This window comes from Barbus barbus (genome assembly GCF_936440315.1).
Source record: "Barbus barbus genome assembly, chromosome: 15".
Taxonomy (NCBI): domain Eukaryota; kingdom Metazoa; phylum Chordata; class Actinopteri; order Cypriniformes; family Cyprinidae; genus Barbus; species Barbus barbus.
Window position 1 is genome coordinate 19,528,757 of NC_136743.1, and position 22,455 is coordinate 19,551,211.

Below are 22,455 nucleotides of genomic sequence, written 5' to 3' on the forward strand. Positions count from 1 at the left end.
ACTGAAGTGCCTTTGCTTAATTTGTTTTATTTTACATTTATTTGTATTTATTTTCTTTATTGAAATTTGTTCCATTTAATTGTGTTTACTTATATTCTGCTTATAAGTCTCCCAACGAGAGATTTAGTAAATTGTGTTTTGTAAATAAGTGTGAAAAAAAAAATACATGTTTCCTGACTTGTGTTCATTTTAAAACTGTACTAATTTTTCCACTGCCCAGTAGATGGGGCAATAAACAAGTCCAGTGTAACTAAATAGATGACGTTAGGATCGGGATGGTCCGCCCCTGTAGCTGAAATGTCCAATAGTGTTCTGAGTTTTAATTCTGACTCTCAAAGCAATCATTTTGATTGGATATGGAATGCAGTGTGGGCGGAGTCCAAGATACGACCTTATATATGCGTAAAGCTCTCAACTTTAATTTACAATTGACAAACACGGAGTAGTAACCATTTACACGGTGGGTTGAGCAACGGCGTGAACGCTGGCGTCTCACGGCTAGTAACGGGGTAAGAGATGACTCTCTTTACAATACTTACCTATAAAAGTGATTCTTGGAACTCTTTTTAAGAAAAAAAACAAGCTCCAGTCTTTCTGCTGCAACCGCATGCAGCCCAGAGATAGGTTGCTCGGTCATCATGATTAATAGCTACTGACAGCTTGTAAACTAAGGTTTAATAGATTGTTAACTCCTTACATAAGACTTGCCAGTTGATATATTTCTCAATTTTAATAGCAAGTTAATTCATTTGTTTGTTTTTTGCCTCTTGCAATGTAAAAAAAAATGAAGTCTGTATATGAGCTTTCCCCTTAGTCGAGCAAGAGCATCTGTTCAGGGCCATATTGATGCTATTTCTGTCTGTCTATGTAAGCAGGAGTCATCTGTTGCACGACCACCTTGAGGTGATCAGTATTTGATTGAAAGGAGCCACTGCACTGTGATTTAAGACACCAAGCTGCATACCATTATCTGTCCATTTGAAAACATGGTGCAAAACAAAATCATGGAGGTCACAGGATTCCATCGCTCCTTCAAGGTTGGTAACGACTTGTGATTTACCAGAAAGTGTTTTATGTGAAATGGTAGACTTTAATTTGTGACGCTTTTTCTCCTGTTCCCAGGGGCAAAACCCTTTCAACACTGATGAATTCATAGATTCTGAACCCCATGTTGACTCATCCTTAAAGTTAGACCGCTTGCCAAGGCCTGGTACAGCTATTTTGCCTACATTTTCATTAATATTGATTATCATTATCAGTCTTTGACGTAAACCCTGGTGAGATACTTATTGAGGAGATATTGCTTATCTCTCATGCTATGTTAGGAAAAGTTCATAACAGATTTGAGTGATGGACTTGGCACACATTGTTCATCTTAACTGTGTATTTTTTTTTAAAGACATGCCATCCAGCCAGCCCATCGATATCCCTGATGCCAAGAAGAGAAATAAAAAGAAAAAACGATGCAGAGCCACTGACAGTTTCTCCGGACGTTTTGAAGGCAAGCCCTTTTTCTTTGTCTTTTGTAAATGCTCGACCTGGAGGAGAGCTTTGCTCTCTGTAGAGGGTAAATATTCAGTTTTTTTCCTTTGCAGATGTTTACAAACTACAAAATGAGATTCTTGGGGAAGGGGCTTATGCTGTTGTTCAGACCTGCATCAATCTGATCACCAATAAAGAATATGCAGTAAAGGCAAGTGTCCGCACCCTCTTTTATTTAAAGCAGCATATTGCCAAACAAACTGTTGTCTGTGCTCATTCAACTATCAAATAATCAGTGTCTAATCTATGTTCAGGTTAAACTCCAGTTGCAATAGCAAACTACCCTCTTAGGCCATACTCTCCTTATGCTTGCTCTGATTTTGCTGTCACGGAGTCCCAGACTGTAATTGGAGCTTGCTGTAATTGTGTGCTCATAAGCGGTTAGTAGTGTGATTTGAGCTGATCTTGTGATGTCACTCATTACACAGTTTTCAAGCAAGTTCTATATTATAGCATTTTGTAAAATGAGTGATACATGGATAATGTGCTTCAACCAATGAGAAAATAAAAGGCTTAAAGGAGGTAGCAAATTAAGAAGTATTTAAAATTGTTTGATTTTTATTACAAAAAGTTACGAATGTGTTGAAACCTTGGAAGCGGGGTAAAAAAACAAAAACAAACATTCTGCAATATAGGGAAAATTGAGTATATTAGAAAATATACTGAAATGTCATGCAAAATTATGTATTTTTAATATTATTATAATATTTTTATTTATAGAGTTCCCCATTAAATGAAAATTGTCGTTAACTCACCATCATGTTGTTCCAAATCTGTACAAGTTTCTTTCTTATGTTGACCACAAAAGAAGATATTTTGAAGAACCAAGCAGTTATTGGTCCCAGTTGACTTTCATAGCAGGGAAATAAATACTTTGGAAGTCATTGGGGACCATCAACTGTTTGATTACTGCATTCTTCATAATATCATCCTTTTTTTTATGTTCAACATAAGAGAGAACCTCATACAGGTTTGTAATGACATGAGAGTGAGTCAGTGATGACAGTTTTAATTTTTGGATGAACTATCCCTTTAATGGAAATAATAGTAGCTATTTCTGCTACAACAAAAATGTGACTGATTAATATAAATAATTGTGCAATCTGAACAGCAGAAGGGGAACAAACTTAAAGAGTGGATTCTTCTGCAAAACTCTAAATCTAACTTTGAGTAGCAGGAGGACATTGTTAGTATGTTCTCTTAAACTACTTCATTTCAGAGCTTCAATAATGTTTATTAGTGAACACTTCAAGTGTTTGACACTAGGAATATGAATTGAGGGAAGCAAACTTTGGCTCTTAGTTATGTGACCTGCCTTCAATGTAGAGTTACATAAGAATAAAAGGGGGGTTATGCTGGGACAGATGGCTCTGTATCAGTGTTTCAGCCCTCTTCAGGGAATACAGGACTCTAGCTTTCATTCATGGTCATTTGAGCTGTGTCCATTTTATCTGTTATGTGGTGTTGTGTACTACTCTCTGGAACAATGGCCTTCCAGCTACTGTGCTGCTGCTGCAGCTGTGGAACAAAAATATAAATGACCACAGTGCCTGCTCAGCAGAGAAACTTCCTCTCTTCTGTTGTGTAGCAGGACATGTAATCTTTGAAAAAGCAGTGTTGTGTCTCTCGCTATGTTGGTTTGACCTAGTAGATGGAATGGTAATCTATAAAGGAAGCGTGTGCGGGATGTTCATGTGGCATTTCATTGCAAATGTTCTGTAACTTGCCAAAGGGAATACAAAATTGAAAACAGCAGGTTCTCCACATTGCTGATGTCATGGAATATTGTCAGATTCCAAGAGTCTTATGAGCTGGTGCTCTTATGGAAACTGGAGAAAGATGAATTTTGTAATTTGCATCCCATTTGCTTTGAACTGTATAATTAGGGCGAAATGTTTAGCTAATGCTCAACCTTTTGGGATACTGTAGCAATGCTCATCTACACATTAAAATGAATAGACACTGAATGAATTACATGGAATAATAGTCTTACGCCTATGTAAATGAATTTTATTAGGTACAGTCAAAGGGACAGATGGCAGATAAACCAGCTCATGGATCGAATTAAGAGGGGCAACTTTTTTTTTTTTTTTAAGCCCGAGTCCTTTAGAAACATGCATTACTGTTCAAAAGTTTGGGGACTGTAAGGATTTTTGTTTTGAAAAAGTAATACTTTTACTAAGCAAGGTTGCATTAAATTGATTAAAAGTGATTTTAAAACCCTTTTATATTGTTAACAAAAGACTTTAGACGTTAAACATGCTGTTATTTCTATTAATTAAATTTGGTTTCCTCCCAAATATTAAGGAGCACAACTATTTTCAACATTGATGAAAAATATTTCTTGGCAGCAATTCAGCCTATTAAAAAGATTTCTGAAGGATCGTGAGAATGGGGTAATGGCTACTGCAGTTTCAGCTTTGCAATCACAGAAATAAATCACATTTTAAAATGATAAAAGGGAAAACATTTATTATAATATTGTAAAATATTACTGTTTATACTGTTGATCAAATAAATGCAGGCACAGTGAGCATAAGAGATTACTTTCAAAAACAGGCAAACGCAAAACAGCAGTGTAAAATTCAGTAGACCAGTTCTGCTTTTTGTATTCCATTAAGTTCACTGCTATACACTACTTATTACAACATTCCCAGCTGTTGATGGCCTTTCAATGGCTGTGCACCCAGTAAATGAAGCTAGAAAATTAGTGGCATTGTTGGTTCTATTGGAGATTTTAATTGTCATTTAGTCAACAGTTCTTTTGGTGTGAGTTCACTTTAACGTCTGTACTGCACACATGGTCTGGATGCCCTGTATGTTGTGAAACCTGATCATCTGTCTAGTCCGCCAGCTTGTAAAGCCTGATGACCATGTGGTGACCTGCTGAATCAGTGGTCTGAGATGTTCTTTTGAAGGCAGGCTGTGGCGTGTCATCTGTGTGCTTGCTAATCTCCCACACACGCCGAGTGAGGGTGATCCACAAAGGGACACGCAGATCTGTCGACTCAAGCTCGATACTGAGGTGACGTGGACATGTCTGAGGGGTTTTCAACTTAAAAACAAATGTGTGCTTTATGTTCTGTGTCCAGGTAGCAGAAGAGCCCGTCAAAACGGACTCTGAGTTCTGTAATTCAAGGTCGGAACACAATGTGTCCTTCCTAGGGTGTGTATTAGGTCACTAATGATGTCTCTGTTATACAGATAATTGAGAAGAGGCCAGGCCACAGTCGGAGCCGTGTTTTCAGGGAGGTGGAAATGCTCTACCAGTGCCAGGGCCACAGGTACGGGACGCTGTGTGACACTACTGATTTGTTCGAAACCTCTAAGGGAAGATGATGGGGGGGGGGGGGGGAGATAAATCCAATATGATGGTTAAGTGGGGAGAAATTTTATTTAATACTCCAAACTAAAGTACTGATTTAAAAATTGCTTATGTACTTAGTAATGATGTAATGCTGATTACTGGTGTAATTAGTGATTATTTATGCATCTTTTGTTTGAAGTATCATGTATAGTTTAGCTAAATGAAAGCTGTATCGAAATCAATTGTGGTTGAGTCTAATGATTGTCAGGATGCAGCCTTAGACTGCTGCCTACAGAGACTGCAAGACAAAGTTTTGGAACAAGGCTTGAGAAGCTCATGAAGACTAATTGAAAAAAGATTCCTTTAAGCTTCCTTACCGTGTGTATAATTAATGGCTAATGTTATTGTCTTTTCTCACCACAGAAACATTTTGGAACTGGTTGAATACTTTGAGGAAGAGGACAAATTTTATTTAGTCTTTGAGAAACTGAGAGGCGGTAAGTTGTGTGTGACTACTACTGATATTGTATTTACGTCATAGGTGTAGTTCACCCAAAAATGAAAATTGTCATCTTCTTTCTCACCCTCATGTTGTGACAAACCTGTATGAGCTTATGTTGAACGAAAAAAAAAAAGAGATTTTGGCGAATTCTGGTAAATAAACAGTTGATGGTCCCCATTGACTTCCATATAGCTTTCCCTACTATATACATTTTTACATTTACATTTATTCATTTAGCTGACGCTTTTATCCAAAGCGACTTACAATTGCTATATGTCAGAGGTCGCACGCCTCTGGAGCAACTAGGGGTTAAGTGTCTTGCTGGGACACATTGGTGTCTCACAGTGGATTCGAACCCGGGTCTCTCACACCAAAGGCATGTGTCTTATCCACTGCGCCATCACCACTATGGAAGTCAATGGGTACCAACAACTGTGTTTGGTTCAAAATTCTTCAGTTCTTTCTTTTTCAACATCAATTATGTTCATTTGTGTTCAATAGAAGAGAAACTTTTACAGGTTTGGAAAGACATGAGGGTGAGTAAATGACATTTTCCTTTTTTGGGGTGAACTGTTCCTTTATTTTAAATAGTAGTTTTAGTAATTCTCAATATAGCTTTTTTTTTTTTGTGTATTTTTCATAAAATAAATGCAGCCTTAGTGAGCATAAGGCACCAGAGAAACATTAAAAAAACCACTTGCCTGCCTTTAAACCTTTTTGTAAAGAATCTATAGTCCTAAATCTTCATCCATTCGTTTATATTCCCAGGTTCTATCTTGACTCACATACACAGAAGACAACACTTCAATGAGCAGGAAGCCAGCATAGTGGTGCAGGACATCGCCAGTGCTCTGGACTTCCTACACAACAAAGGTTGGGATCTTTAGTGTTGATGCAACATGTTGTTATCATGCATTCCATGTATTATCAATATAGATAATTATTCATGTTATGTCTTATAGGGATGGCACATCGAGACCTAAAACCAGAGAACATCCTCTGTGAACATAGTGACAGGGTGAGTCTCTCTCTGTACATGAGGAGACATGAGACATCTGAGGAGAACACACATGCACTGCATTTCTGACCAGATTTTTGACAAATCTGTTGGGTACAGTAACATTTTATGTGTTTGTGCTCTTGAACGAAAACATGAATTGACCCGGTTATTTGTTTAGGAATATTCAGTGGCCACTCGTAACTAATTTCACAGTGGAATTTATGGACTTTTTCTTTTCTGTAGATCTCTCCTGTGAAGATCTGCGATTTTGATTTGGGTAGTGGGATCAAACTGAATAGTGACCGCTCACCCATCTCCACCCCTGAGCTCTTGACTCCGGTGAGTTTAACACGTATATTAATGGTTGACTGGACTTTTTGATTGCTGATATCTTAGACAGTAGGGTGGCCAATGACATAAATGATATCACATTAAATTAGAATAAATGGTAAAGAACACATGCTGCAATGAAATTGTATTTATTTAAACATCTATGAAATGATAGTTTTTTTTTTTTTCATTAATAAAAATTAAAAAAACATGAATAGCAGACCTGTAGGATAGGTGATTGTAGGAGAAGGAAAAAGTGAGGGGAAGTTTTTTTGCATTTTGATTAAAGATTTTTTTAAGATTTATTCACAAGTATGTTAACTTTGACATTGTCACTTACACTTAATTTGGGGTTACATAAATCAAGCCACTAAATCTCGTCAGTGTTTTAAATGCCATTTTTATTGCCGCTTCACTGCATTGGTCTTCTAGATATCAAAATAAGAAGAGCAGAGATAAAGGTTATTGATATAAAGCCACAGCCAATAAACCTCCAAGTGATCACCTCCAGTAATCGAGTTTTGTGAGGGTTGAACATCTGTTTTGATGTGGTGCGTTACCTTGGGTCACAGAATTGTCAAGGTTACAGATCAAGGAACACCGTAGACTAACAGAGGTTTATTAGCTCTCTGAGACTGAAGGGAACAGGCAAAGTCTTAATGTGAATGTCTTCATGTACAGAGAGCATAAACAAAATTCCTCATGGAATTCCTTTCACCCATACCTCAATCTTCTCACCACACCCTGGGGTTTTCAGATGCTTTTGAAGTGTTCAGACTGGGTTAATAGTGGCTTGTGGTTTTGTATGGTCTGTTCTTTCCAAGTTTTTCCTTTTTGAAGAGTTTCCTCTGCACCCAGAAGGAGAGTCAGAACTTGGATGGTGAACCCTCTCCATTTACCTTTTTGTTTTGAGCATAACGGCATCAGGATGTTCAAGAACAAATCCATGGCACAGTCCAACATGGCGTTTTACCTTTTAATTTTCATCTCATTTCAAACATTGACTTTTCTCTCTGTAGCATAATGGGTTTAGTTCACCCAAAAAACAAAAACAGTCATCTTCAAAACATGCAAAGGTTTTTTTTTTTTTTAAATGGAGAAACAATCTCTGTTTTCATTTAAGCTATTACCACTAAAACCGAAGTTTATGAAGACATCTTTAAAGTAATCTAAATGAACTGAGAAGTTTAATCCAAGCCTTGGGAAGACGTGCACTCACTTTGAATTTATTTAATTTAGCCGTTTATTCCTATTTAAAAATTTATCAACACATCAAATATGGTAAATGGAAGCTCAAAAGTGCTTGATAAATCTTGTGGGTTTTGAACATTGAATAACAGATGATACAGTTTTCATTTGGTGAGCGATCACTTTAAACACAGTTGCATTTTTCACCCACAACTGTGGTTTTGCTTGCTAGAATAGTGAACGGGGAAACTCCCTGGTTTTGCCAGAGCTAAGGTCCTGTCTTGCCATGATAACATTCTCTTCATAAACATCCGAGAACATACAGTTGCTGAGACTGACGCAATGCCACTGGTAACTTTCAGTGGCTGAGGTCACCGACATAAGATGACTTATCATCTCGGTGTACATTCAGGCTTGCTCTCTTTTGCTCTGTGCACCGTTATACTCTTGTACCCAGCAAACTATATGCAAATCCTTACTCTGTAATGTACATGGAAAAAAAGTTTGTTTTTTTTGTTTTTTTTTTTATATTGAGAGAAAGCGGGTGGGGCTGCTCCTAAGCGACAGCAAATCCTAAGATTCCTTGTGCACAGAGGAGCGTTATGTAAGAGCCCAGTAATGCTGAAAGCAAAACCAGCCGGGCAATACACTGCCAATTGGGGATCATTGCTGGACCATCTGTGATTTTGTTAAATCCCAATATACAGGTGCTGGTCATAAAATTAGAATATCATGAAAAAGTTGATTTTATTTCAGTAATACCATTCAAAAAGTGAAACTTGTATATTAGATTCATTCATTACACACAGACTGATATATTTCAAACGTTTATTTCCTTTAATTTTGATGATTATAACTGACAACTAATGAAAGTCCCAAATTCAGTATCTCAAATTAGAATATTGTAAAAACGTTCAATATTGAAGACACCTCGTGCCACACTCTAATCAGCTAATGAACTCAAAACACCTGCAAAAGCCTTTAAATGGTCTCTCAGTCTAGTTCTGTAGGCTACACAATCATGGGGAAGACTGCTGACTTGACAGTTGTCCAAAAGACGACCATTGACACCTTGCACAAGGAGAGCAACACACAAAAGGTCATTGCTAAAGAGGCTGGCTGTTCACAGAGCTGTGTCCAAGCGCATTAATAGAGAGGCGAAGGGAAGGACAAGATGTGGTAGAAAAAGTGTACAAGCAATAGGGATAACTGCACCCTGGAGAGGATTGTGAAACAAAACCCATTCAAAAATGTGGGGGAGATTCACAAAGAGTGGACTGCAGCTGGAGTCAGTGCTTCAAGAACCACCACGCACAGGCGTATGCAAGACATGGGTTTCAGCTGTCGCATTCCTTGTGTCAAGCCACTCTTGAACAAGAGACCGCGTCAGAAGCGTCTTGACTGGGCTAAAGACAAAAAGGACTGGACTGCTGCTGACTGGTCCAAAGTTATGTTCTCTGATGAAAGTACATTTTGCATTTCCTTTGGAAATCAAGGTCCCAGAGTCTGGAGGAAGAGAGGAGAGGCACATAATCCACGTTGCTTGAGGTCCAGTGTAAAGTTTCCACGGTCATTGATGGTTTGGGGTGCCATGTCATCTGCTGGTGTTGGTCCATTGTGTTTTCTGAGGTCCAAGGTCAACGCAACTGTCTACCAGGAAGTTTTAGAGCACTTCATGCTTCCTGCTGCTGACCAACTTTATGGAGATGCAGATTTAATTTTCCAACAGGACTTGGTACCTGCACACACTGCCAAAGCTACCAGTACCTGGTTTAAGGACCATGGTATCCCTGTTCTTGATTGGCCAGCAAACTCGCCTGACCTTAACCCCATAGAAAACCTATGGGGTATTGTGAAGAGGAAGATGCAATACGCCAGACCCAACAATTCAGAAGAGCTGAAGGCCACTATCAGAGCAACATGGGCTCTCATAACACCTGAGCAGTGCCACAGACTGATCGACTCCATGCCACGCCGCATTGCTGCAGTAATCCAGATCAAAGGAGCCCCAACTAAATATTGAGTGCTGTACATTCTCATACTTTTCATGTTCATACTTTTCAGTTGGCCAACATTTCTAAAAATCTTTTTTTTTTTTTTTTTTATTCTTTTGCATTGGTCTTAATTGATATTCTAATTTTCTGAGATACTGAATTTGGGACTTTAATTAGTTGTCAGTTATAATCATCAAAATTAAAGTAAATAAACATTTGAAATCTATCAGTCTGTGTGTAATGAATGAATCTAATATACAAGTTTCACTTTTTGAATGGTATTACTAAAATAAATGAACTTTTTCATGATATTCTAATTTTATGACCAGCACCTGTACTTCTATTCCTGATGTGGGACAAGTACTTCGTTCTGATTGTTCTCCCACAATTAGGTGATCTTTTATTAACTTAGATTGGTTAGCTAAGAGCTCTTACTTCAGATTACAAGGGCCTCTTTCTGTAAGTCGCATTTTATCGTGGCGCACTTTATTTTTGTCGGCTATCGGGTTTCCTTGAAAGTGATGCCCCAGACACGTTTACTGAGCTCAGATGGTTTGAAGGAACGTGGCGTGTGCATGTGAGGTTGCTGAGGCTTAGGTATAGATTTGTCAGGGTCAGAGAGATGGCAGTCCTGGCTTTTTTAAAAAAAAATTTATCTTTTTATTTTTTTGGAGTGTCCTCTGAGGACATGTAGTTTCCTCCCCCTCGGCCTGCACAGGAACATCAGCATAACGTCTTCAGCTTCCTCTGTTTGCATCAGTGACTCATACAGTAGTTGTGTAACAATCTTTTACCAGACAGCTGCACTTACATAAAAATAAACAAATTTGCTCATGTACCGCTAAACTGCTAACCTCCTCAGATCGCTCCCCCTGTGTGTCTCTGTTCGTTGCATTCTGTATTAGTGCACCATTCAGAATGTCCATTTTTATGTGTGTTATGTAACACTCGAGCAGGGTTGGGACTTGTTTATCCCCAGCCGGTGTAGAGCGGCTTAAATCCTATTTATTTATTTATTTATTTATTTATTTTTTTCCCCGAGCAGCAACCTTTTGGCCTAGTTTCCACATGACTCAGACAGCAGCAGCAGCCTGTGGGCCCTGCTGGAACAGTTGTCCGCTGACGCGTCCAGGTTTGAATCGGATCAGGCCACCCCAGCTTAACTCGGAACAATGAACTTGATAATGCCCTGCAGGTGAAAACAAACAGGAGAGGCCAAGCCGAGGGAGTGCTGGTAGATCTGATAAATGTTGTAGCTCTAGATAGCGCACATTGTAATTTATCGTACTTTTGAACTTGTTTACTATTATTGTCCCATCAGTATGTCACTTGGTTGGACAACATGATGTGAAACCAGGATTGTTCCTCTCTGCTCTACTCACTGAGTTCTTGTGGCCTTTAAAACCCACGTGGGAAATTTGTGGACTTTTCCTTGTGTATGAGGACTTTTTTTATAGTACGTACTAAAAAGTTTATTTTATTACTACAGTGTGGCTCAGCTGAATACATGGCCCCTGAGGTGGTGGAGGCCTTTAATGAGGAAGCTAGCATCTACGACAAGCGCTGTGACCTGTGGAGCCTTGGCGTCATCCTCTACATCATGCTGAGTGGATACCCGCCCTTTGTGGGTCGCTGTGGAACAGACTGTGGTTGGGACTGGGGAGAGCCCTGCCAAGCCTGCCAGGTACACCTCATACTTGGGCAAGATACATGGTTTTCTGGGAAAGCGTTCAGTATCGAAAGCAGTGAAAGTTCAAAACTTTCCATGGAATCGTAGCAGGTCTAGCCACCTGGTTTCATAGTCAGCGTTTGACAATGACTGCCCGACTAAATCGTCATTAGCCCTATTGGGCTGTGTTGTCACAAGTTTATTTACATGCATTTGCCCATTTAAAAAAAAAAAAAAAAAAGTGGAAAAAAAACCTTAGGGTTGAGTCTGAATAGTGATAGTGCTTCTGCAAATAGATGTTTAATACCTTTCCTCACAATACGTCCACAGAGCATGCTGTTTGAGAGTATTCAGGAAGGCAAGTATGAGTTTCCAGAGAAGGACTGGGCACACATTTCTCCTGCAGCCAAAGACCTCATCACCAAGCTGTTGGTGCAGGACGCTAAAGACCGTCTAAGTGCTGCCCAGGTTCTGCAGCACCCTTGGGTCAAGGGGGTATGTCCATTCCCTTCCATCTCTAGGATTCCGGGGACTCTATTTAACACAAATTAATTATTTGCTTCTTGGGCCGGAAATCATGTTTTGTGACCCATTTCTTTTGTTCTTCACCTTAGTGTGCACCCAACACTGTGTCTGCCTCCATATTACATCAGAGGTGAGTATATTGCATACTAAATGTCCTGATATACTCGCAGCAAAGTTATTTTTCATTCTTCACTTGGAGAATACCTGAGCACACCTACCGATTAAAGGGTTATTTCACCCAAAAAATGAAAATTCTGTCATTTAATTACTTGCACTCATGTCCTTCAAAACCTGTAAGACCTTCATTCATCTTTGGAACACAAATTAAGTTATTTTTGATGAAATCCAAGAGTTTTCTGACCCTGCATAGGCCGCAACGCAACTACCACATTCAAGGCCCAGAAAGGTAGCAAGGACATCGTTAAAATAGTCCATGTGACATCAGTGGTTCAACTGTAAAAAAAGTGTTTTTTTTTTGTGTGCAAAGAAAACAAAAATAGCAACTTTATTCAACAATTCTTCTCCTCTGCATCACTGTCCACTGCCATTCACAAGAGTACCACAACGCTGATATCATGGACTATTTTAAAGATGTCCTTACAACGTTTCTGGGCCTGGGAAAATTTCAGTTACATTGCTGTCTATGCAGGGTCAGAAAACTCTTGGATTTCATCAAAAATAACTTCATTTGTGTTCTAAAGATGAGCGACGGTCTTATGGGTTTGTGAAGACATGAGGGTGAGTAATTAATGACAGATTTCATGTTTTGGGTGAACTGTCCCTTTAAGTAATTGCCACAGAGTAATGGAACTGCAGTTTAAAGTTGTTTACCAGCCAGAACAAACTTTTCAGAAAGTTTGCTTGTTTTACCTTAATGTTGTTGGAAATGACGTCATGCCAGTTTGTTTTTCAATTTTGCTTGAAGTATATTGGGGGCTTAGTGATGCATTTATAAATTCCAGCAGCAATAGTTTTGACTGAGAATAGCAGACCTTTAATCATGCCATTATTACATTGTGTTCTTTTTCCAGGGGTGGTAGCGCTCAGGACCTGACATTCTTTGCGGGGCAGGCCGTAGCCATGAACCGGCAACTGGCTGAGAAGGAAGAGAGCGAGGAACAGCAGCAGTTAGGGAAGGAGCTTTCCTCCCCGCTTATCCTCTCCTCCTGCTCTGGCTCCATGCTGCTGTCTCCTTCCTCCAGGTCCAAGCTGGCCCTCCGCAGGAAGACCGCAGGTAGCCAGCACCGAGGGCCGGTGTGTGCTGCTGAACTACGCCAGCTCCTCATCCCGCTTGTGATCGTCGGTGACTGTGCCTGATCTCTACCGTGTTTTCCAGCCTCCACTCTCGACTGACGACCCTATTGGAATCTTCAACTAGGCAGTGCGTTGACATCTTTACCTCTCTGCCCACTTACTTTGTGGGCTCTAAGCTCTTGTGAGAAGGACTCTCATGTTTGTAGCACTTAAAGCACCTCAAATGCCCCTGCACAGTTTTGATTGGGTAAAAAGCTTGTTGTGGCCAGGAAAAAAAACTTGTTGACGTCTGAGTCCCAGGAATCTGTCAATATAACAATGTTTACGAAAAACCTTGGGAACCAAAGGACTCAAGTTGCTTTCATTCATCTAAAGCTGTACCCCACCTAAGCCATTAAATTTCTAAGCATCAGGAAAAACATTGTGCTCTTTGCCTTTGAGCTCACATGGGACCCACAGCGACCTAATCATTCGATTTGTGCTTATGCCATATTTGAGACTTAGTTCTCACTCCCAAATTGATATTGATGGCAGACTGAGACTATGTAAGTGTTGCTGGGACTCAGGTGGCAAATGATTTATTAAAGTTATCCAGGGCAGAAATGGCAGCCATGTTGTGTGGGGTTTCTCTGGTCTGAATTTATTTATCAAGGACCTCGTTTACCAATTTCACTCCACTGTGTAACACTTATTTTCTGCCAAACGCAAATCTCAGCAGTGTTTTCAGCAGAAACCTCAGGATCTCTCTCCGAATGAGAAACCAAAGCATATTTTAAAGCAGAAAGACTCATTCTATGTCAGTTCATTGGTGTTTTACACTTCTGTTTTGTCCTCGCACTGGAAAGTTTAGCCTTTTTCAGGGAGACTGAGCAGTGCAGCGCAACTTTTGGACTGGGCCTCTCAGGAAAACAGGAATTAGTTGCATAATCATTTCCTCCCCCTTTTCATTTCCTCATGTTTCATCCCCTTTTGACCTGCAATATAAGGAACTGCCAGAGGTCCATTTCAAGGTTCTGTAGCGAATTTGGAGAAATTATCTACCATTTTCATTTCCAACTCCCATTTTCACCATTCATTCAGTTAGTCATTGAACATTTCATGAACACACAGGCTCTGTCAATGACTCAATTCACTGTTTGAATAAAGGTGATTATTCCATGAAAAGACCTTAAGTCCTCTGTTAGCCTTCATTTTGTACTTGTAGACTGATATCTAAAGAAAAGGTGAAGCTCAGATATGCAAGAAACCCACAGACATACCAATGTGCCATGCTGCAATATTACTTTGACCTTTATTGTTTGTGTTGGAAAGGGAGATTTTTATTTTTTGTGTCAGTTTTGTTTTTAAAAATAAGGATGTTGAACTTGTACAAGAGAAAGTGTGTGGATCCCCCCCCCCCCTTTTTTTGCCCTCAGTGAAGCATGGACCAGCTCAAGTTCTTAAATGCTACTTGTTACTGTTCTGCAACTTTACGGTTTGATCACTTTAATATTTGATCAAAGTTTTGCTTGAACGGTGTCATCAGCAAATATGTAGATCAACCAGGAACAAAACCAAGTGCTCCTACTCTCTCTGAGTGAAGCAAAACTTTTATTTATTTATCTTTATTTTTTTTTTGTAAGCATTTTGTTCTTGAAATGCATACACGGTTGATTTCCTTTTTCTGATGGAAACCACCTTGGAATATGCTGAGTTAAGTCTTTCTTTCTGAGAACGGCCTCATTGTTTTTGTTTTAATTTTTTACTTGCCATTGCATTTTCAATGAATTTTTGAACCCCCCTCCCCTGTACATGAAAATTACTAGTCTACACTTATTTTAGGGACCAGTGGTGTAGCATTCATGTTTATCGTGTATTTTCATGTGGTTGTACAAATTTTTTTTTTTTTTTTTTCTTATCTGACCCAGGGGGGCCAAAATAAAGAACATGGAGAATTGTTCAACTACAATGGTTATAGTTTTCTTGTAAAAACTCTCATAATTGACTATATACCTTAAATCAGGGGATTATTATTAATATTATGACAAACAGCCGGTCACCAAAGTTCAGTTAATTTGTATTAAAAGAGAACATCTGCATCTTTAAAGATGCTTTAATGATCAGCTTTTTCCACGTTTCATATAAACATAAATAGAGAGAGATTTAGAGAAAGGTGCTTATTTTTCTTTTACCTCTTTTTTTTTTTTTTTTTTTTTTAATGCATTTAATTATTTTCCCTCAAATGTAAAAAAACAAAAAAAAAAAAACACAAATTGCTTGTGCTCATTTGTCTCGATCACTGAACTTCTGTCCTTCATAAACGCTCTCGGATGTGTCTGTGTGGATAAGATACTCATGTCACAGATTTGGTAAACGTTTCATTATCCCATAACATGTAGTTCACATGCATTAAGAACATGCAGGTCACATACTTTCACATGTAGGCACATTTCGTCAGGAAGAGCAACTTGTGTGTCAGAATAGCTAATACAGGTCCTTTTCAAAAAATTAGCATATTGTGATAAAGTTCATTATTTTCTGTAATGTACTGATAAACATTAGACTTTCATATATTTTAGATTCATTACAACACAACTGAAGTAGTTCAAGCCTTTTATTGTTTTAATATTGATGATTTTGGCATACAGCTCATGAAAACCCAAAAAAAACCAAAATCTCAAAAAATTAGCATATCATGAAAAGGTTCTCTAAACGAGCTATTAACCTAATCATCTGAATCAACTAATTAACTCTAAACACCTGCAAAAGATTCCTGAGGCTTTTAAAAACTCCCAGCCTGGTTCGTTACTCAAAACCGCAATCATGGGTAAGACTGCCGACCTGACTGCTGTCCAGAAGGCCATCATTGACACCCTCAAGCAAGAGGGTAAGACACAGAAAGAAATTTCTGAACGAATAGGCTGTTCCCAGAGTGCTGTATCAAGGCACCTCAGTGGGAAGTCTGTGGGAAGGAAAAAGCGTGGCAGAAAACGCAGCACAACGAGAAGAGGTGACCGGACCCTGAGGAAGATTGTGGAGAAGGACCGATTCCAGACCTTGGGGGACCTGCGGAAGCAGTGGACTGAGTCTGGAGTAGAAACATCCAGAGCCACCGTGTACAGGCGTGTGCAGGAAATGGGCTACAGGTGCCGCATTCCCCAGGTCAAGCCACTTTTGAACCAGAAACAGCGGCAGAAGTGCCTGACCTGGGCTACAGAGAAGCAGCACTGGACTGTTGCTCAGTGGTCCAAAGTACTTTTTTCGGATGAAAGCAAATTTTGCATGTCATTCGGAAATCAAGGTGCCAGAGTCTGGAGGAAGACTGGGGAGAGGGAAATGCCAAAATGCCTGAAGTCCAGTGTCAAGTACCCACAGTCAGTGATGGTCTGGGGTGCCATGTCAGCTGCTGGTGTTGGTCCACTGTGTTTTATCAAGGGCAGGGTCAATGCAGCTAGCTATCAGGAGATTTTGGAGCACTTCATGCTTCCATCTGCTGAAAAGCTTTATGGAGATGAAGATTTCATTTTTCAGCACGACCTGGCACCTGCTCACAGTGCCAAAACCACTGGTAAATGGTTTACTGACCATGGTATTACTGTGCTCAATTGGCCTGCCAACTCTCCTGACCTGAACCCCATAGAGAATCTGTGGGATATTGTGAAGAGAAAGTTGAGAGACGCAAGACCCAACACTCTGGATGAGCTTAAGGCCGCTATCGAAGCATCCTGGACCTCCATAACACCTCAGCAGTGCCACAGGCTGATTGCCTCCATGCCACGCCGCATTGAAGCAGTCATTTCTGCAAAAGGATTCCCGACCAAGTATTGAGTGCATAACTGAACATAATTATTTGAAGGTTGACTTTTTTTTTTTGTATTAAAAACACTTTTCTTTTATTGGTCGGATGAAATATGCTAATTTTTTGAGATAGGAATTTTGGGTTTTCATGAGCTGTATGCCAAAATCATCAATATTAAAACAATAAAAGGCTTGAACTACTTCAGTTGTGTTGTAATGAATCTAAAATATATGAAAGTCTAATGTTTATCAGTACATTACAGAAAATAATGAACTTTATCACAATATGCTAATTTTTTTAAAAGGACCTGTATTATGTCCTCCTGCTGATCGGAGATCTAAAAAAGGGATAATATGATAAATATGGCTGACAATAAAAAAAATAAAAAAAGCGGTAACCCTTTACAATAAGGTGTCATTTGTTATTAGTTAATGCATTAACATGAACAATGAAAAATGCATTTATTACACTATTAATCTTTGTTAATGAAAATACAGTTGTTATTTATTCATGTTAGTTCACAGTGCATTAACGTTAACGAACACAACTTGCGATAATAATGCATTCTTAAATGCTGAAATTAACATGAACTAAGATTAACAAATGCTGTAGAAGTATTGTTCATTCTTATTTCATGTTTACTAATGTTGTTAACTGTTAATGAACCTTATTGTAAAGTGTTACCAAAAAAGCCTTTGGCCCGGTTTCACAGACTGGGTTTAGACTAAGCCAGGATTAGATAGTTCAATTAGGACATTTAAGCAATTTTTATAAACGTGCTTAGAAAAACAGTCTACTGGTGAACATCTTGGGACAAAACAAAGGCACTGATATATTTTAAGATCAATCAGTGCAAGTTAATTTCAGTTGAAATTTATAGATTTTAGTCTAGGACTAAAACTTATCTGTCAAACCGGGAGGTTTTGACTCTTGAGCAGGAATAAACAGCTCTAGGTGAAGTTTATCTGTATTGGGAAACGGCAGGGTTGAAAATAAACACGAGCTCCCCCAAGTGTTGAAATCCCGTCATTATTTTGTCAACACAGCTAATTTCACTGCTAATTTACAGCATCATAAACAACATCATTTTACAGTTTTTTTCCCCCTGAAAATGAGATGCGGTCATTTATGTTCAATTCAAAATTCAAATTTAAAAAAGCTTTATTGTCTTTTAAACTGCTGGACAATTGTCTTTGACAGATCCTTATACAAAACAAATATATTTTACATGTATAACACATCTTCTTATTTAAGACACAAATAGCAAAGGAGATAAATATTTTCTTATACAAACTCTTTTTAAGTTGTTGAAAAGAATCATGGAGAGCATAGAGGCTAATTGATCAATTTGAAAGACTTTCCTTGAGATGAGACTTGTGAAAATTTATAAACGGCTTCATTTAGCTAGTTAGTTATTTGTTAGTAAAAATGCTGAGAGGACATTATCAAATACAAAGCTTTATCTGTGAAAAAAGTGTTCATTTACATCACAATCATCTTCTGTAACTGTTCAGAAATCAAGAACTAGTGCAGAAAGAAGGTCAGGATCCACAAGAGCATCGGACATTAGACTTATGAACAATACAGAGCATATGACATTTACAGATTCAGCCTAAGAAGAATATTGAATTCCGTATAACATCATGCAAGAGAAGATATGGAGAACATGATTTATTAGAAGCATAGTTTTTCATTTACATGACAACAATTCAAGTCATTTTTCAGTGCTTCTGGCACACAATTATTAGTGCTGCAGTTATTGATATGATGAGTAAAACCCCTGTCTTGAACAGCATGTACCATATCAGCAATGGCTCCAAGACCCCTTACGGAGACAGAGAAACACACACACACACATTCAGTTACATGAAATGCACTAGAACTAAATTTGTAGCTCTAAGATTCATTCATTTACTAGCAAAATAATACAAAAGTTTTTATAAACTACGTGAAATATTATGAAATTGAAATTATGAAATTGAGATTGAAGTTATCAAGGAAAAGGGACAACTGTTGCAGAACCTTTTAACTTTTCTTTGTGTAAATTGTGCTATCAATATTCAATTAAATGTATTTTTTCAATTGTAATTCACTTTAGGACCATATAAAAACGTTTAATATGTTGTAGTGTAATTCACAATATTATTCTGATGCTTGTTATGTTTCATAGGTCAGAGCAATTTCTTAACAGGACAACAGAAGAGTTAAATGATATTGCATTACAATTATCAACAAAAGTTATATTTTACTCGTCCTGTAAATGTTGTACCATTGCATTCCTGGACGAAGCCAATCAACCAACTTTAAAGGAATAGTTCACCCAAAAATTAAAATCTGTAGAAAAATTATTCACCCTCAGGCCATTCAAGATGTAGATGAGTGTGTTTATTGACAAACCAGCTTTACCGGATCAGAATTGGATACATTTTGCATTACATCACTTGCTCACCAATGGATCTTCTGCAGTGAATGGGTGCCGTCAGAATGAAAGTCCAAACAGCTGAAACACAATAATCACAAAAATCATAATAATCCACAAATTATCCACACAACTCCAGTCCAGTTAACATCTTGCGAAGTGAAAAGCTGTGTGTTTGTAAAACACAAATCCGTCATTAAGACAAACGATCCATTCAAACGAGCTCTCTTTCTATAATATTGCTTTCTTCAGTGAAAACTTATCATATTTTGCCCAGAAGCAACAGTTTAAAGTTAAAATGCCTTAATGATGGATTTGTTTCTTACAAACAAGCTTTTCACTGGAGTCACGTGGATTCCTTGTGGATTATTTGTGATGTTTTTATCAACTGTTTGGACTCTCATTCTGACGGCACCCATTCACTGCAGAGGATCAACTGGCGAGCAAGTGACGTAATGCTAAATTTCTCCAAATCTCTGTTCTGATGAAGAAACAAACTCATCTATATTTTAGATGGCCTGAGAGTGAGTCAATTTTCAGCTAATTTTAATTTTTGTGTGAACTTTTCCTTTAACATAAATGCTACTTTATTTATTTCAATAATCTAGGTTCTGAATACTGATGGATTAAGTCTCAGAAATTAAAAAGTTAATGGAGAAACTTACTTGATGGTGTGTGACCTTGGTATGTGGTATTAGTCAGAGAGGATGATGTTGTATTTACAGTGGGTAAGTATTCTGATTTGTAAGTTGAAGAAAAACTACAGTCTGAATCACACACACACACACACACACACACACACACACACACATGCACACACACACACACACACACACACACACACACGTTATTAAGTTATGAAGTTTTCAAAATGGAATATATTTAAAGAGCCAAGAGGATTTCACACTTACCTTTCACGGTTACATAAACCATGCTTTTTGAACCATTCTCTGTTTGGCAGCTATATATTCCTGAATGATTCTCATTTGCACTGTGAACGTGTATGGAGAGATTGTTATTCGAAGACTCAAGACTATGCTGAATTTGTTCTTCTTTCACCAGTTTTACATGGCTTGATGGTCCATCACAATCTAACTGACATGTGATGGTAAAGTCCTGACCGGAGCAAACACTTGGTCCTCCTGTCACACTGATACTGGGCTGACAGCCACCTAAAAGAAATAATAATAAACATAATAGCTCTTGAAATATGTCTGAGTAAAAAAGTTACTACGTACCTTTTTTGAAACTTACCACTTATATGTGATGAAATGAGCAGCAGCAAAACGAATTTCAGAAAGCGCATGTTTGAACTGAAATGTGACCAACCATTGAGGTTTGAGTAGGAATAGACTCTGCAGACAGACAGGAACTCACAAGTCATGAACAAAATACCCAAGCTGTGGCTTTTTCAGTTGATGAGCAATAAGATAAGGCTATGCAATAAAAATCCCTCCAATCAAAAATATTTTGCAGGTATTAATGAAAAGGTCATCTATCTCACACATCAAACAAGCATTTAAATGATTTTTGTGTAGTTTGCTTTTTTATTTTTATTTTTTTATTATTATTACAGCAGGTATAAGAATTCGAACAGACTTCAATTCACACAATTAAATCAAAACATCTTGTCACCTACCAACTGCGAGGACAAAATTTAGTCTACTAATGACTAATTATTGTTATGCAGACATACAATATACGCCATGCTTACGCATGCCTTTCAAAAGTTTGGGATCAGTTACATTTTTTAATGATTTTTAAGAAGTTCTTACACTCTTAAAAAAAGGTGCCAGGAAGAACCAAAAAGGGGGTTTCGTGGCGATGCCATAGAGGAACCATTTTTGGTTCCCTGAAGAACCATTTTGAGAAAGGTTCTTTAAAGAACCGGTGTTCTTCTTGGTGCCCTAAAGAACTTTTTCTGTACTACAAAGTAGGGGTGTGCGATATGACGATTTTTGATCGTGGACGATAAAAATGTCTCCACGATCTGCTTTTTAAGAAATATCGTAGTATCGCGCTACCGCGCACATTGTCAAATACAGTTCTGGCGCCGCCGTCTCTATATACTGTACAACACGACATACAGCAGTAGAGTTACTCTGACAGGACACTGCACTTATTCGCGATCGCAAAAGTACATTATTTGCATACAAGCCTTGCTGGTTAAATGTTTAATTCGCGCGCTGGTCTGACGTGCGCTTGTTCTGAGCACATACACCTGAAGCACGCGCACTAAAACGCCTGTCTAACAGCGCCTGATTACTCAACTAAGTTATATTTTGCGCTAATACTGTCAAAACACACAAGGTTTACATACAGACTGAGTTGGTTATCTCTAAAATGAAAGTAAATAGTTAAGAGAGAAACGGATGCGTGCCTGTACTGTATATTAGATGCGTGCAGCTCTTAAAGGGACAGGACACTAAACGTGCTGTCGACTGTCATTAAAGGGATAGTTCACCCTAAAATTTAATTTCTGTCATTATTTACTCAGTGGAAAACCAAACAGTTGCTGGTCCACATTGACTTTGATAGTAGGAAAGAAAAATCCTATGGAAGTCACTGAGGACCAGCAACTGTTTGGTTTTCCACCTTCTTCAAAATAGCATTTATAAATGTTCAGCACAAGAAAGAAACTCATTCCGGTTTAAAACAACTTTTGAGTAAATGATGATATAAAAATACAACATTATGACAGAATTGACAGACAGATGACAGAATATTTATTTTTGGGGGAACTATTCATTTAACATTAACAAAACAACAAAACGCAAAATAGAAAAATCACTCATTATTCTTGACTGAAAAACTTTAATACAGTTGCTTTAGGAATCAGTCTATCTAGTGTTTTATTTTTATATTTGTTCATTCAATTTCATTGAATGCTCTGCTAAATACACCTATTGTACCTGGAAATAAAGCACTGTTTGTTTTATTTGTATAT

General features: G+C 38.2%; 2 protein-coding genes across 4 annotated transcripts; one reads left to right on the forward strand and one right to left on the reverse strand.

Moving 5' to 3' along the window:
- The first annotated feature begins 419 nt into the window (after window positions 1-419).
- Window positions 420-15,258, forward strand: LOC306881554 (MAP kinase-interacting serine/threonine-protein kinase 2-like). The gene is made up of 14 exons (XM_079435738.1): window positions 420-509; window positions 876-1,037; window positions 1,123-1,210; window positions 1,400-1,501; window positions 1,596-1,693; window positions 4,747-4,826; window positions 5,273-5,346; window positions 6,120-6,224; window positions 6,314-6,369; window positions 6,595-6,690; window positions 11,353-11,547; window positions 11,863-12,027; window positions 12,147-12,187; window positions 13,089-15,258. Exons 2-14 carry the CDS (start codon window positions 987-989, stop codon window positions 13,372-13,374), a joined length of 1,437 nt encoding a protein of 478 aa, XP_079291864.1. The 5' UTR covers window positions 420-509; window positions 876-986; the 3' UTR covers window positions 13,375-15,258.
- A 2,970-nt stretch (window positions 15,259-18,228) lies between these two features.
- On the reverse strand, window positions 18,229-21,935 carry LOC306881220 (uncharacterized protein). Of its 3 annotated transcripts, none has more exons than XM_079435204.1 (6): window positions 21,889-21,935; window positions 20,763-20,863; window positions 20,420-20,680; window positions 20,174-20,275; window positions 19,539-19,589; window positions 18,229-18,914 (listed from the first exon to the last, which is right to left on the reverse strand). In XM_079435204.1, exons 2-6 carry the CDS (start codon window positions 20,812-20,814, stop codon window positions 18,811-18,813), a joined length of 570 nt encoding a protein of 189 aa, XP_079291330.1. In that variant the 5' UTR covers window positions 20,815-20,863; window positions 21,889-21,935; the 3' UTR covers window positions 18,229-18,810. The 3 variants fall into 3 exon arrangements, 2 of the variants coding, with proteins under 2 accessions (XP_079291330.1, XP_079291329.1); XM_079435203.1 differs by having other exon boundaries at window positions 18,749-18,914; window positions 21,284-21,918; XR_013785134.1 differs by lacking the exon at window positions 19,539-19,589 and having other exon boundaries at window positions 18,235-18,914; window positions 21,284-21,925.
- Window positions 21,936-22,455: the final 520 nt, after the last annotated feature.

Bases quoted from the DNA above. Each gene is read 5' to 3' on its own strand.
- LOC306881554 (XM_079435738.1), top strand. From the start codon at position 987: ATGGTGCAAAACAAAATCATGGAGGTCACAGGATTCCATCGCTCCTTC. The intron at 6,225-6,313 runs GTTGGGATCTTT...TATGTCTTATAG, and splicing joins GGACTTCCTACACAACAAAG to GGATGGCACATCGAGACCTA. The intron at 12,028-12,146 runs GTATGTCCATTC...TCTTCACCTTAG, and splicing joins AGCACCCTTGGGTCAAGGGG to TGTGCACCCAACACTGTGTC.
- LOC306881220 (XM_079435203.1), bottom strand. From the start codon at position 21,372: ATGGTTCTTCAGGGAACCAAAAATGGTTCCTCTATGGCATCGCCACGA. The intron at 20,681-20,762 runs GTAAGTTTCAAA...TATTTCTTTTAG, and splicing joins CATTTCATCACATATAAGTG to GTGGCTGTCAGCCCAGTATC. The intron at 20,276-20,419 runs GTAAGTGTGAAA...TGTGTGATTCAG, and splicing joins GGTTTATGTAACCGTGAAAG to ACTGTAGTTTTTCTTCAACT.